General features: G+C 43.7%; 1 protein-coding gene across 4 annotated transcripts in view; it reads right to left on the bottom strand.

The window, feature by feature from the left end:
* Positions 1-10018, bottom strand: part of cuedc2 (CUE domain containing 2) — a 35317-nt gene extending 25299 nt beyond the window's left edge. For 2 of the 4 annotated variants that reach the window (XM_060854153.1, XM_060854150.1), the window contains exons 1-3: positions 9592-9678; positions 7406-7512; positions 4967-5110 (exon numbers count right to left, since the gene is read on the bottom strand). In XM_060854153.1, the coding sequence (XP_060710136.1) occupies positions 4967-5110; positions 7406-7479 (218 nt within the window). In that variant the 5' untranslated portion in view covers positions 7480-7512; positions 9592-9678. Of the gene's footprint in view, positions 1-4966; positions 5111-7405; positions 7513-9329; positions 9415-9591; positions 9679-9990 lie in introns of those variants that run through there. The other 2 variants (XM_060854151.1, XM_060854152.1) reach the window with 2 other exon arrangements.
* Positions 10019-15169: the final 5151 nt, after the last annotated feature.

The following is a 15169-nucleotide window of genomic DNA, read 5'->3' as shown; positions in this document are numbered from 1 at the left end:
AAAAGCTTCCAGTGTTCCAAGTAGATAATACTGTTTTCTCTTTATCTTTCAAATGGCATAAGGACTCAAATTGGCTGCCATTCTCCAGATGAAGACTAAACATCTTACACAAAGACTGATGTGTGTTTTTCATTCCACATGTAATCACGCTGATATCACAAACCCAATATACTCCGTTTACTTTTGTAAGGTCCAAAGCACTAGTTGCAAACTTAGGACTTCATGTACTGATACCTTCTGACTACACACTATCCTGACTTGTGGCTGGATTAAAATCCTGTCAGTCTCTTCTAAACATCATTGCATATATACATACTAACAACTCCCCCTGCCCTAACCCAGCTCACTACCACCTATGAATGCCAACTGGGCATAGGCATTAAATATCATCCCGCCAGCAACACCTATATTCTGTGAACCAATAAAATCTTGGAACTCCTAAAACCTCATTCTGACTTAAATCAGGAGAGGTGAAAGTGGGTATTGCAGGTACTGGAGATTAGAGTCAAGAGTCGAGTGGTGCTAGAAAAGCACAGCAGGTCAGGCAGCAGAGGAGCAAGAAAGGACATTCCTGATGAAGGGCTTTTGCCCAAAATGTCAATTTTCCTGCTCCTCTGATGCCACCTGAGCACCTTTTCCAGCACCACTCTAATCTTGACTTAAATCAGGAGAGGCTTTGCCATAGTGGTATTATCACCAGACTATTAATGTCCTGGGGACTCAGTGCAGAATCCTGCCACAGCAGATGGCGGAATTTGCATTCAATTTATAAAAAAAAAAAATCAGAATTAAGAATCTACTGATTGATGGAAAAACATCCAACTGGTTCATTTATGCCCTTTGGGAAAGAAATGTGGTCTGGCCTACATATGACTCCAGACCCATAACCAATGTTATGGCTCTTGGGCAGTTAGGGATTTGCAATAAATGCTGGCCTAGCCAACAATACTCACATTCTGTAAATTAATAAAGAAAAATATGGTTCCTATCAATACTCCCTCCAAGCTGTGCAGATACCCAACCATTCCAGTGCAGCACAGCATTGTTCCAGAAGTCAGTGCTGTGCACTGGACTCAGATGCCTGCAAGACAGTAAGAAAATTAGAGGGAATGCTGGTGCCCATATGTGTAAGAAATGTTGCCATTCATCTATGTCAGATCTGAAAACCTTTTTTAAAATTATGCATTGAGGGTGTTGGACCACTAGCATTTAATGCCCTTGAGTGGCATGGTGAGCCTCATTCTTGGTCTATGTGGTAGAGGGACACACCATGCTGTTATGAATGGAATTCCAGGATTTTGACCCAGCAACACTGAATGAACAGCGATATATTTCCAAATCAGGATGGTATGCAGCTTGTTGGGAACTTGCAGCTGGTGATGCTCCCATGTATCTGCTGCCCTTGGTTTTTTACATGGTAATGGTCATGTCTTCCGAAGACACTGTCAGGAACCTTGGTGAATTTCTACAATGCATCTTGCAGATGGTATACACTGCTGCTAATGAGTGTCGGACATGGAGAAAGTGGATGTAGAATTAATCAAGTGGATGCAATGAAGCTTGTTGCTGAAGCTGCATTCATCCAGCAAGTGGGGAATATTCCATTACACTCCTGACTTGTGCCGTGTAGACGATGGGCAGGTTTGAGGAGTCAGGAGGTGAGCGTTACTCACTACAGGATTCCTAGCCTCTGACCTATGCTTATAGCTTCAGTATTCATATAGCTAGTCCAGTCCAGTTTCTAGTCAATGGTAACCCTCAGGATGTTGGGGATTCAGTAATGTTAATTCCACTGAATGTCAAGGGATGATGGTTAGGTTCTCTCTTGTCAAAGATATTGCCTTACACATTTGTGTGAATGTTGCTTGCCATTCGTCAGCTCAAACTGCTGAACACTGTACAAATCAGCGAATATCTCCACTCCTGACCTTTTGATGGAGTGAAGGTCACTGATGAGTGGCTGAAGACGACTGGCTCTAAGACACTACCCTGAGGAATTCCTGCAGAGATACCCTGGAGCAAAGATGGCGGACCTCCAATAATCAGAATCATCCATGGTATGATTAAAATGAATATAGAATTCCATTTGGCTCCAGATTTCCTAAGGTTGCACGATGCAACACAGCCTTAATGTCAAGGGCATTTACTCTCACCTCATCTTTGCTATTTACCTCTTTTGTCCATATTCTAAACAAAGAATGAAATAATGAGAGGAGCGGAGCAGTCTGGCAAAACCCAAACTGAGCATCAATGCACAGGTTATTGCTAAGCAAGTGTTGCTCAATAACATAGTTGATGACACCTTCCATCACTTTGTAGATAGTCGAAAATGGAATGATGGTGATAATTGGCTGGGTTGTATTTGTGTTACTTTGTGTATGCAGGACTTTGCTGTGCAATTTCCTACGTTGTTAGGTAGCTGCAAGTGTTGTTGTACTGGAACAATTTGCCTTAGGACGGGCTCATTTTGGAACACAAGTCTTCAGTACTATTGACAGAATGCGGTCAAGGTCCAGAACATCTGTAGTATTCAATGACTTCAGCCATTTATTGATGGAGTGAATTGAATTGGCTGGAGACTGACATCAGTGGTGCTGGAGATATCTCACTCGGCATGTCTGACAAAGGTGGTTAGAAATGCTTCAGCCTCACCTTGTGCAACAATGTTCCAGGTTTTTCCATCATAGAGGATACTGATATTTGAAAAGCCTTCTTCTGTGGTATGTTATTTAACTGAGCACTACCATTGATAACTGATGTAGTAGGACTGCAGCACTTTAGATCTCATCTACTGATTGTGAAATCACTTATTTCTGCATGATCTCACTTAACCACTAATCACATATTTCGACAAGATGGCAGTGGAGTATGCTCAACCACTCTTCTTACTTTTCTTTTTTCTTTATAGTTTTAATTTTTAAATTTTATTTTCTACTAAATTACCTTCTGGAGACAGACAGCAGCAGCACCAGCACCACCACCACCATTGAGCACACTGATTTTGGCAGTTGGCTAGATGTCCAGTGTGAAGCAGCTGGGACACTTGGTAAGTTCCCGATGCCCGACACATGGACCAATGGCAAGACTGAGGCCCAGCGCAGATGGCATCTGGATCAGGGCTATGGCGGTCTGGTGTGTGGTAGCATCTGAGATCTCAGGAGTGAGCCCAAAGTGGCGGTGGAGGTTCCCCCAACATCTGCAGCAATGATGAGAGCAGAGGAAATTGAGCCAGGGCAGAGAAAGTGTGCCAAAAAGAGGTGATCGAGCCCTTGTAGGAAGTCCAGTCCCAACATGGCTAAGCATTTAAAGACTGCACTGGTTGAACTTTTAGCTTTATTTTCCATTCAATACTAAAACTGACTGTAATGTTTAACTTCAATCTTTTTTGTGATATACTAAGACTGACTGCAATGTTTACCTTTTAACATAGAAAGAAATAAGGAACAATCTTGCACCTAGATACATGTACCCAAGACGGCACCATGTGTGGCGACACTGAAAACTTTTCACCGTGGATGTGGGTTTACTCACTGAGCTGGAAGGTTCATTTTCAGTCATTTTGGCACTACACTAAGTAACATCTTCAGTGAGCCTATATGTTTGGGTTGGTGATGTCATTTCCTGTTCTTTTTCTCAGGGGGTGGTAAATCGGGTCCAAGTTAATGTTGATAGAGTTTCAGTTGGAATGCCATTAATGCCAATGGGAACTCTATCAACAAACATATTGACGTGGTCCTGATTTACCACCCCCTGAGAAAACGAACAGGAAATGACATCACCAACACAAAGAAACCCAAACATATAAATAGAAAGCTGAAATCATCAGCAGTGCTTCGCCTGGAAGCTCACTGAAGATGTTACCTAGTATGGTGACTAAACATCTGAAAATGAACCTTCCAGCTCAGCAAGCAAACCTACATCCAGAACCTCAACCTGAGCTACAAATCTTCTCAAAACATGCTAACTTTTCACTGTACTCATGAACTTTTGTACTTGATTACATATGACATTGAAGTTTAAATCTAAAAAAAAATGTATATTTCGCCATCATATCTTAATCTGACCATTATGGGTTTATCTTATTCAGGGCTTTCATGCTCACAGAGATTACTTGCTGCCTGACTTTAATATGAAGTCTAACTGTGCCCTCTGACTGTAACTGTAACTCTTCAGTACCAAACAGTGGCCATCGGAAACAGCACATTAGCAAAGTATAAATTGCCAACTCATGCTGGCAATATGAAGAATGACCACTTCAGACTATACCATCCGAACAACAGGAAGATTACGTTTCATTAACTCCAAAGCATTTTATGTCCAATGCTAATATGGGTTAAGGTCAAAAATCATAAAACACCAGGTTATAGTCCACCAGGTTTATTTGAAAACACAAGCTTTCAGAGAACTGCTCCTTCATCAGGTGCTAGTCATCATGGTGTAGGATAAGTGTTGAACATGACACCGGGGAGAAAGCCTCTGATTTTTTTTTAATGAAATATAGCTGTGCAACCTTTGATGTCTTCTTGTGAGGGACAATGGAGCCTCAGATTAAGCTCAGATCTGAAAGACAGCACCTGTGATAGCGCAGCTGGAGTGTCAGCCTGGATTTATGTTGTCTCTGGTGAGGGGCTTGAACGCATAACCTTCTGATTCAGAAATGATAGCACTAGCCACCGAGTCACCACCAATATGCTGAACTATAACGAATGATTCTGCAAATCCAAAAGGACTAAAGTGAACAAACCAGAACCAAGCAGAATATTCCACATCAAAACATTAACATTGATGATAAACTTATATTTCCCCAAATTTTCAAATGTTACACAATACAATTTTGTAGGAGAAAGTGAGGACTGAAGGTGCTGTACCCTATTATTAATAATAGTGGAGGTTCTACAGGACTCCTCTCAAACTCCGATTATTCAGTACACTATCAAACTACCTGCAAGTGCAAAAAATTGCCCACCTGCTTATCTCTGCGAAGCCTGGGACATAAGCTGCCATCATTTCCACAAACATTTCCACATCAAAGTTCTCTTCAGACGAGTCTGGAGATCCAAGTTCCTCCAGTACACTGGTGATATAGGACAGAATCACCTCATCCATCACACTACAGGAGGAAAAAAATCAATGTGACTGTCCCATCACAACACAGTCACAGTGTCGATCATCGAACATGCAAATGCATTTCTAGTAGCCTGACTGTATTGTTTCACAACTCCCTTCCTTTCTGCCAGGCCACTGAAACACTTTCAGCTCGATCACTTTGTTATTGTTTTATGGAGATAAAGTACAACTGTCTGATTGTATATATCATAGATTCCAACTTGATTCTGCTTAAAAGTAGTATTTTTTTAAAAATCAATAACCGGTAAAAGAATCATTGGGTGCAAAACATTAACTTGTTTTTGTCTCTCTCACAGATGCAGCCAGACCTGCTGAGTTACACAGTGGCACAGTGGTTGGCACTGCTGTCTCACAGCGCCAGAGACCTGGGTTCAATTCCCGCCTCAGGCGACTGACTGTGTGGAGTTTGCACGTTCTCCCCGTGTCTGCATGGGTTTCCTCCAAATGCTCTGGTTTCCTCCCACAGTCCAAAGATGTGCGGGTCCGGTGAATTGGCCGTGCTAAATTGCCTGTAGTGTTAGGTAAAGGGTAAATGTAGGGGTATGGGTGGGTTGCGCTTTGGTGGGTCGGTGTGGACTTGTTGGGCCGAAGGGCCTGTTTCCACACTGTAAGTAATCTAATCTACTCTGGCATACTCAGTACCTTCAGAACTCTGGCATCCACGGTGTTTTGCTTTTACCCAAAACAAATTACCTGGTCAGTTATGTTGATGTGTGTGGAACTTTGATTTGTGTAAATTGTTGCCACATTTCCATTAGAATACTTCAGAACTACTTAATTTGCTCTAAAAAATTTGGGTTATGAATTAGGCAGTGTCAAAACATGCTTGAAAGCACTCATCATGTTGAGGAAATAAACAGTTAATATTTTCAATTGGTCAGGTTTTCTTCAAAACATCCATGTGCTATGAGAGGTGTCCACCCAATTATTCTGCTTGTTCCAGGTGATTGCATGGAGGGTTCATTTGGTCTAAGCCACCTCTGTAGACAACATGTTTATTGTGCTTGCTTTCATTTCCTCCTTGGGTCCATTACTAGTCATTCCCTTCTGAGCTCCCAATGACCTATCGAGCTTTGTGTTCTCTTCCCTGGGTCAGTGTCCCTGCTCTTTCCCTAAAAATTTGTTCTGTGATCCCGTTGTCTTACCCTGACGGCTGTGCCTCTAGTTCCTGTGTTCCCTTTCTGTGAGGTGCCTGTGACTTCCCGTCCTTGCTCAAGATTTTTCTGATGCCCCATGTGGTCCAAATCTCCTGTTTTTCAGCCCCCTCATGGAGAATATGCCCAAGTCACAATCATTCTCCTCTGAGCTGTTTTGTACTGTATTCAAGTGCATTCCATTGTTGTGCCAAGATGTGGATTTCTGGCAATCCATTAAAAATCAGAGAACATCTCAGCAAAGATCTTTCCTGACCCCACCCAGAGTCCATTTTAAAAACAAGGCCATTAAACCATTTTACATTATGTAAAAGTGTTGTGGCACAGTAGGGACCATCACTGCCTATAAGCTAGAAGCTATGGGTTCAAATGCCAGTCTGGGACATGATGGCCAAAGGTGAATTCATACATGGCTAAACATTTGAGTAACGACCTACAAATCTTTAAAGCATGCCAGTAGCAAGTGGTAAGAGACGGAGAGATTCCTGCTCAGCCATGTTTTATGGAGGGAATGTTGGAACCTCACTTGTCACTAACTACATCTCCAGATTGTAACATGGAGAAAGTGCTTGTCACAGCAACTCAGATTCCAAGGGAACTATCACACAGTACCACTCTAGTTATTCTTTAACTATAGCAATTAGCTATATCAACAGACACTAACCATCAATAGGTCATACGGTGAAAGCAGACAACTTTTCGTCAGGGTGTTTAGTTTTGGTTCAGAGTTCATACTCTAACCCAATTCAAAACATCAGTTTCAAGCTAAAAAGGAAGGTCTAAGTACATATTTCAAGTTGGCATTTTAGTGGAGTAGTGATAGTATTTAGGCATTGTCGAGGGTACTGTCTTTACTGTGAAACATTAAACCACGGGTCCTACTAAGTGGATGTAAAACAAAAAAGTCTAGCATATTTTTAAGAACGAGGGAGTATCCGAATGCCCTGGCCAACATGACTTAAAATCAGATCATTTGATCAACTTCTTTTATGTATTGGAGATCTTACTGTATGCAAATTGATTGCTGTGTGCACCTAAATGGAAACTCTATTTCAAAGTAGTTCAGTGGCTGCAAAGTAGTTTTGGTATTCCAAAGTGCTACATAAGATTCCTTTACCACCCACCTGAGATCAGCATCTGGGATGTGAAGTTGAACAAACTGGGTCAGTGCATCCTGGATAATTTTGTCCAATGCCATGACAGCAATACTTGATCAATAACAAGGTCCCACCTGTAGACAAAAAGTATTTGAATGGTTTCACCTTTCAGAAGGATTTCCAATTTTAATGCCTGCAGTCATCTCAAAAGAGATATTCTTCACTTGACTTTGCCATTCACTGCTGGCCCAAATGGATGGAACCCTGCATATGCTTAAGTTGGAGAACCAGCTACTCAATGCGTAGTTCCTATTCTGTTCCAGATTAATTTATCGTGTTGGACTTTCCACGACAAAAAAAAGATCAGCAGATTCCAGCAATCAGCTTGTTGGAATTAGACATACAAAGACTAAAGGTTCCTTTTATCAATCATAACTGCAATACAAAAATAATTCCAAGTCACTGCAATCCTATACATCTACTTGAGGCTTTATCCACTTGATGCAGAATATGTGGCTCACTCATCTACAGTCTTTAAAACTTTAACTTGTTGGGTCAACTGTGGCTCAATTGGTAGTGTCCTTACCTCTGCATCACTATTTTCAGGGTACAAGTTGAACTCGCGAGCTTGAGGACAATGATAAAGGCTGACACTCCAGTGCAGTACTGAAGGAATGCTACCCTGCTGGAACTGCCATCTGTGGCTGTGATGTTAAACCAAAGCTTGAGTGGATGTAAAAGCTCCCACAGCACTGCTTCAAAAGAAGAGTTGGGCAGTAATATCTTAGGTCAACATTTATCCCTCAATCAATATCACAAAAATGAATTGATTATCTGAACATTATTTGAGAGAACTTGCTGTGTGGAAATTGGCTGCCAAGTTGTTACATCAGTGAATACACTTCAAAAGTGCTTCATTAGCTACAAGGTGCTTTGAGACGTATAAACATAAAAGTTTTTCTTTGGCTTTTTATGAAATTTCTCCTGATTTCTTCCAGATTTTCCATGTACTGGGACATAGGATGAAGAATCAACTTAGTTTCCATTTTTTTTGGTGTCGAACAGGATAGTGAAGCACACCTTCACAGCTCATACAGCAGTAATGTTCCACCATTAGAGGAACATCAATCATGTTAAACATTGCATCTTCATAACAGACATGTCCGACCCCACACTAATTAACAATTATGTTTGTACATTCAACTCTACAATGTAAAATCCAGCTTATTGATTTTACAAAATTGCCTCACCAGAATACTCACTGAACCTCAAAGCATTATCCAATTATTCCCACTCCCTCACACAACACATATTTCCTTTGCATTGCTATCTATTTCACTTTTGAAATAGAATGTTGGATCTGCTTCCCCCAAACTTTCAAGCAGTGCTTTTCACAACACAACTCTAACATTGAACATTTCTTCATTTCCCCACATCCAAATGACTTTTCTTAAAACAAAAGAATTACTTTAAAATTTGTTATCTCTGGTACCAACCATCCTACCAGAAGAATGCAGATGGTCATTGATCCTGTATAGGCGACTGTGTATCACTAATATTCCAAATGTGTTCTCCTGTACAGACCACTGTCTGCTATTCTCCTTCCACATCATCTCAGTTCTCACATGGGGTATCGGCAACTCTGCAATCCAATTCCAATGTTGCAGTAAACAAGCCCTGAAAATCTTAATCCTCTCCCTCCGCCAACTGCTAAAGACCCTCTCCACTTTGAATCAGATGTGAGTTCAAGCCCAAACATGGCAAAATGACATTCTGAAGAGAATTCAAGCTACATTCTAGCGTAGGGCTGAGGTTGTTGCACTGCATTTTTAGAGGTAACATCTTTCAAATTAAGCCAAGCCCGTCTCTGCCCTCTCGGGTAGAGCTGCTCTACTCCAAAGAAGAGCAATGAAACTCTCACTGGGGTCCTGGATTAATATTAGTCCCTCACCCAAAATCGCTGCTGGTGGGATCTTTCCTACAGTACAACAATCTCTACGCTTCAAAATCAATTCGTTAGCTGCAAAGAGCTTCAGTACATCCTGAGAATGTCAAAGGCGCCATGGAAATGCAAGTCTGTCTTTAAAAGCCGGTAGAAGATGCAGGGTCATTCTGGAGGATACACACAACCACCAACGCTCCACGTCCCACATATATAAATTGGAAAACCCACTTCCATCGCTTAGAGCCTCGAGCTCCCGTTTCTCACTTACACCGATCATTCGATTCCCAACCGTTCCCGGTGCCCGCAACCGTCAAAAACCCGCCGAGCACTAGCCACGCCCCTCGCCGTGCGCTGTCTTCGAGCCTCAGTGAGTACTGACCCCACCCCCTGGCGGCGCTGTCTTCAGCCCCCGAGCGCTGACCCCGCCCCCCGGCGGCGCTGTCTTCAGCCCCCGAGCGCTGACCCCGCCCCCCGGCGGCGCTGTCTTCAGCCCCCGAGCGCTGACCCCGCCCCCCGGCGGCGCTGTCTTCAGCCTCACGAGCACTGATCCTACCCCCAGCATTCACCAGGCCACCCCCCCGCCGTGGATCTGTCTTCAGCCTCCGCCCCACGCTTTCACCCTGACCCCCAGCCCGGCGGTTCAAGTCTTCAGTTTATTTGCACTGACCCCGCCTCCCGGCGGCATAGTCTTCAGCCACGAGCCCTGACCCCGCCCCCCGACGGCGCGGTTTTCGGCCCCCAAGAGTTGACCCCGCCCCCCAGCGATTCTGTCTTCAGGCCCCGTGCACTGACTCCGCCCCCCGGCGATTCTGTCTTCAGCCCCCGTGCACTGACTCCGTCCCCCGGCAGTTCTGTATTCAGCCTCAGTGCACTGACTCCGCCCCCGGCGATTCTGTATTCAGCCTCAGTGCACTGACTCCGCCCCCGGCGATTCTGTATTCAGCCTCAGTGCACTGACTCCGCCCTCCGGCGGTTCTCTCTCCGGCCCCTCCCACCCCAGCCGAAGTGAGGTTCTGGAAACGTCTTTGACAGTTTGAGCCGTCGCCGATGACGACGCCAATGCCATAACAGAATCGTCGAGAATAGACATCAAGTATTTATCACAGTGTTAAACACAGACCGACATGAAATTACATCAAAAAGTACTTTCGCTGGCCAAGGGAAGGGAAAAGGAGGACCATTCCCCTCCAAAAAAAAGGACACGTGAGAAATGAAAATTTTGAAGAGGCATTTAGAGTGCATTGGTAACAAGATTTGGAGTTGCCGGTGTTGAACTGGTTAAAAAAAATCACGCAACACCAGATTATGGTCCAACAGATTTAATTGGAAGCACTCGCTTTCGGAGCTCTGCTGCCTCATCTAGTGGTTGTGGAGTGCACCATTTATTGCAAACGTTTACAATGTGATGTAACTGAAATAATACATTGAAAAATACCTTGATCGTTAAGTCTCTCGTCTCACATACACTCGCATGTATCCTATCAGACTTAGACACTTCACACGCCCACACATATACACTCTCACAACTCTTCTCTCTCTCCCCCCCCCCCCCCCAATCACACGCACTCTCACCGGCTTAGACCCCTTTACACTCATACACATATACACTCTCTCAGACACTCACAAACCCCCACCCCAGACACACACACACCCTCTCACAGACTTAAGACACTTTACACATACATACACAGTCTCTCTCAAGACACTCACAAACACCCAGACAGACATACACGTTTGTGGGGTGACTTTGTACTTGCAGAGTTACATTGTACTTGGCTCAAAAACTGTACGAATCCATGTAAGACTCAACTCACTTTTTAGATTATAATCAGTCTAAACATTGTTGGACTTTGGCTCAATCTACCAATTTACTTTCTTCTATGTGTGAGCCGAGTCCTGCGTGTTCTTTAAATGAAGCAATAGGAGAAGATATTCAATCTCACACTCTTTAGTTTTATTCTAGCAGTAAGTGGATAAAATATACAGAGCTCTAGGTCTAAACCTTTCTGTCCCTGACAAACTACAAAATGTGTCAGTTCAAAAAGAAACGACGTATTCCTGCCCCTGACCCAGTCTTTTATACAATACAAAATGTCATGCAATCACTAAGGTGGGATTATCTTCTGACTGGCTGTTGATCTGACTCCATTCTCTGCCTCCTCACATTCCTGGATGTCTGACCCCAGGTGACCTTCCTTTGTCCACGAAACGGACCACCACGTGACCTCCTTCGGCCCGCGAAACGGAGCATCACGTGACCACCATGCTTGTTGTGTTTTCCGTTTGTGGCTGGTTCGTAGGAGGGTCCACTAGGGTTACCTTCACTAGTCCCATGGAATCCATTCCTGATTGATCTACACCTATTACAAAATAAAAACTTCTGTCATCACTCCCACAGTAAATCTGTACCTCTTTGGGACCAGGGTTAATGTCGAATCTTGTCAGGGTTAACAAGAGTGGATTATTTTAGCTCTGTGGAATGATCGAGTTGCCCCCTAATCAGGCTCACATGGTCTCGAACCTTCCATTTATCATCTGAGGATGGCAACTGCTTGGGTGCCCATTTTACCCCAGTCCATGTTAGTACATGATTCCACGTCGGGCACCACCTATAGTAATTGGAATGCACGCAAAGATGTACATCGTACCCCCTCCAGCTTCCTGCATCTTGGCCACAGTTAATTACTTCACATAAGTCAAACTGATATGTTGTACCACGCTTTTTATCATGTCTGATGTGCACCCGGCTCCCTGCCTCCCTTAAACATTTGTCCATCGCTTGTCCTGTTGATCTTTTATTCCTGGGACTTTCTCCCTCGTCTGTGTGTTTGTCCCTCGCGGTTGATATCCTTATTAACAGTGGCATAACACTTATACATAAAATAATAGCAAAAACTCCCAACCCCAACAGCCTAGGATATTGTGGGCTAGTTACTAAGGTAAACATGATATCCTTTACACAAAAGAAGTTAAAAGTTTAAGACCCTTCTACTCTTTTTTTCTGTTCTTATTTGTTCTAGAGTTCTCGTTGGCGGTTCCGTAGCTGCACACTGGCTCCAATGGTACCAGTTGTCTCCTTTCCCCTGTAGTCTGACCGCATGAGATGTCCTCTCCACCACCTTGTAAGGTCCTGTCCACCGTGGCTCCGACCACTTCCGTTTGATCACTTTCAGCAGGACTCAGTCTGTGGTGGTTGGCGCCTGGCTCTGTAGGTCCCCCTTTTCCGATCCAACCTGTTTGGAGAAAGCTGACACCAAAGCTGTTAGTTGGTCATAATAAGGTTTGTACCTAGACTCCTCCCTCTAACATCTGTATTCCAGCTCCTGGTCCCAGGAACTGCTGCCCTGGTGTTAGCTCATACGGGGTAAACCCTGTGATAGAGTTTACTGAGCTTCTAATGGACGTTAAAGCTAAAGGTAGGGCATCCACCCAGCTTAACTTCGTTTGTGCACATACTTTTCCTATTTTTCCTTTTATGGACTGATTCATTCTTTCCACTTTTCCCTGTGACTGAGGATGGTACACTGTTCCAAATGCATGTTTCAGTCCTAAAGCTGCTTCAACTTCTTGCAGGTCTTTGTTCTTAAAATGTGTGCCATTATCTGACCTGACTCTCTTTGGAAACCCATGCATTGGAATGTATTGGTTTATCAAAAATTTGATCACTGTTTTTGCGATTTCCTTTTTCGCAGGTATCACTTCTGGCCAACCAGTGTTTGTATCCACTGCTACCAAAAGGTACCTGTATCTGTTTACTCTCTCTATCATGTCAGTGTAGTCAATCACTATTTCCTGACCTGGCATTCTTGGGAGAGAGAATTTTTCCTTGTGTGGTTTCACTGTTGTTTTTATATTATATTCTGTACACGTTTTACATTCTCTGATATAATTTTCAATCATTGCCGGCAAGTATGGATGCCACCAATGTGTCAGATACCTCTGCATCTGCGTCTTTCCACAGTGTGTCAACCCATGAGCTTCCTGGAGCATGGAAGCTATCAAACCTGGGGGTAGCACTGGTCTACTGTCCGGTGACCTTCAAATTCCTTCTGACTCTATGGCCCTTCTCTCTCTCCATACTGTCAGTTCATGAGGAGAAGCTTTCTGCTGCTCTGTTATTAACATATTTGCATCGCAGACAGGCAGCAGGTCATACACTGTTCTCTCTGTTTGCATCATTATGTACTGGGGTGCATATCCTGCTGCTTTTTTTGCTGCTAAGTCTGCTTCCTGATTGCCCTTAGCTACTATTGTAACAGTTTTATCATGTCCTCTACACTTAATCACCGCCACTTGTGCAGGTTTCAATAGGGCCACTGCTAATCTTCTCACCTCTTTTTCATGTTTAATTGGGGTTTTTGCTGCTGTTAAGAATCCTGCTCTGATCCATTGACTGAGTTCTACCTGTATGGCCCCTGCCACATATGCAGAGTCAGTGTAGATGTTTACTCTTTTTCCTTCTGACCATTCTAACGTAGCTATCATTGCCTGTAGTTCAGCCAACTGGGCTGATTCTTTGCCTGTCACTTTTCCTGTCAACACTTCTTCAAATCCCTCACTTGTCTGTCATACCACTGCATAGGCTGCTTTAAGTCCTTCAGTTGGATGTCTGTAACAGCAACCATCTGTGAACAGCACTTCTTCTGGGTCTACTAATGGAATTGCCTGTAAATCTGCCCTAACTTTGGCGTCTCTCTGTGCCCTTTCCTCACACATTTGTGGCTCTCCTTCTCCCATGTTATCAGCCATGTTAATTCCTTAGTGTGTAAAAATTATATGTGGTGCATTCAGGATTTTCTCTAACCTGGTTTGCCGTAGTGACGTCATTGTAAAGGCTGTTGAGTTCACTTAGGCCACTATACTACGTGTCGTCAGTACTGTTAGTGAATGGCCCATGACTATATGTGCTACCTTTTGGAGAATTTTTGCTACCCCTGCTGCATGTCTTGTATATGGCGGGTGTCTGTCCTCTATTGGGTCAAGGGTAACACTTACATACATCAGCACCTGCCTGCCTCCCCCTTTTTTCTGAAAAAGAACACCATTTATTGTGTGTACTTATTCAGAAATATCGAGGAAAAATGGCTCTTTGTAATCTGGGACCGCTAAATCAGCAGCCCGCGTTAGGGCCTGTTTAAGAGATATGAAACTTTCGTCTGCCTCCGTGGTCCACTGCAAATGGGCCGACAAATTTCTCATGCCTTGTTCATTTATCATGGCCCTTAGAAGGAAAGTGAGCACCCCATATGATGCAACGAATTGTCTACTGTATCCTGCCAACCCAAGAAATGAGAGCATGTCTTTTACAGTGACTGGTTTGGTATGATGCAGAATGGAGGATCTATGGGACGGAGACACACCTGTTCCCTTAGCAGAAATAACTCTACCCAGAAAAGACACCGTTCGTCTGCAGCATTGCAATTTAGCCCGTGAAACTTTGAAACCGACGTTATACAGGAGAAGCAGCAACGACTTTGTAGCTGCCAAACAAGAAACATGGTCGGGTGCCGTCAAAAGAATGTCATCCACATACTGGATCAATACCACCCCCTTTGGGAGTGTCAGATCCTTCAGCTACTGTTTCAGTACCTGATTAAACACCCCAAGCGACAAAATGAACCCTTGAGGGACCCTTGTATAATGAAGTTGTTGGCCTTTGTAGGTGAACGACAAAATGTCCCTCAAATGATCAGCTAGGGGTAAACAGAAGAACGCGTTGGCCAGATCAATGCACGAGAACCACTTATGGTCAGGGGTCAGCACAGACATCGCAGTGTAAGGGTTTGGGACTGGAACTGTTGGAGTAGAAATGACACTATTGATCCATCTAAGATCATGCGCCATCC

This window comes from Hemiscyllium ocellatum, chromosome 43 (genome assembly GCF_020745735.1).
Source record: "Hemiscyllium ocellatum isolate sHemOce1 chromosome 43, sHemOce1.pat.X.cur, whole genome shotgun sequence".
NCBI lineage: Eukaryota > Metazoa > Chordata > Chondrichthyes > Orectolobiformes > Hemiscylliidae > Hemiscyllium > Hemiscyllium ocellatum.
This window is presented reverse-complemented; position numbering and strand designations above follow the sequence as displayed.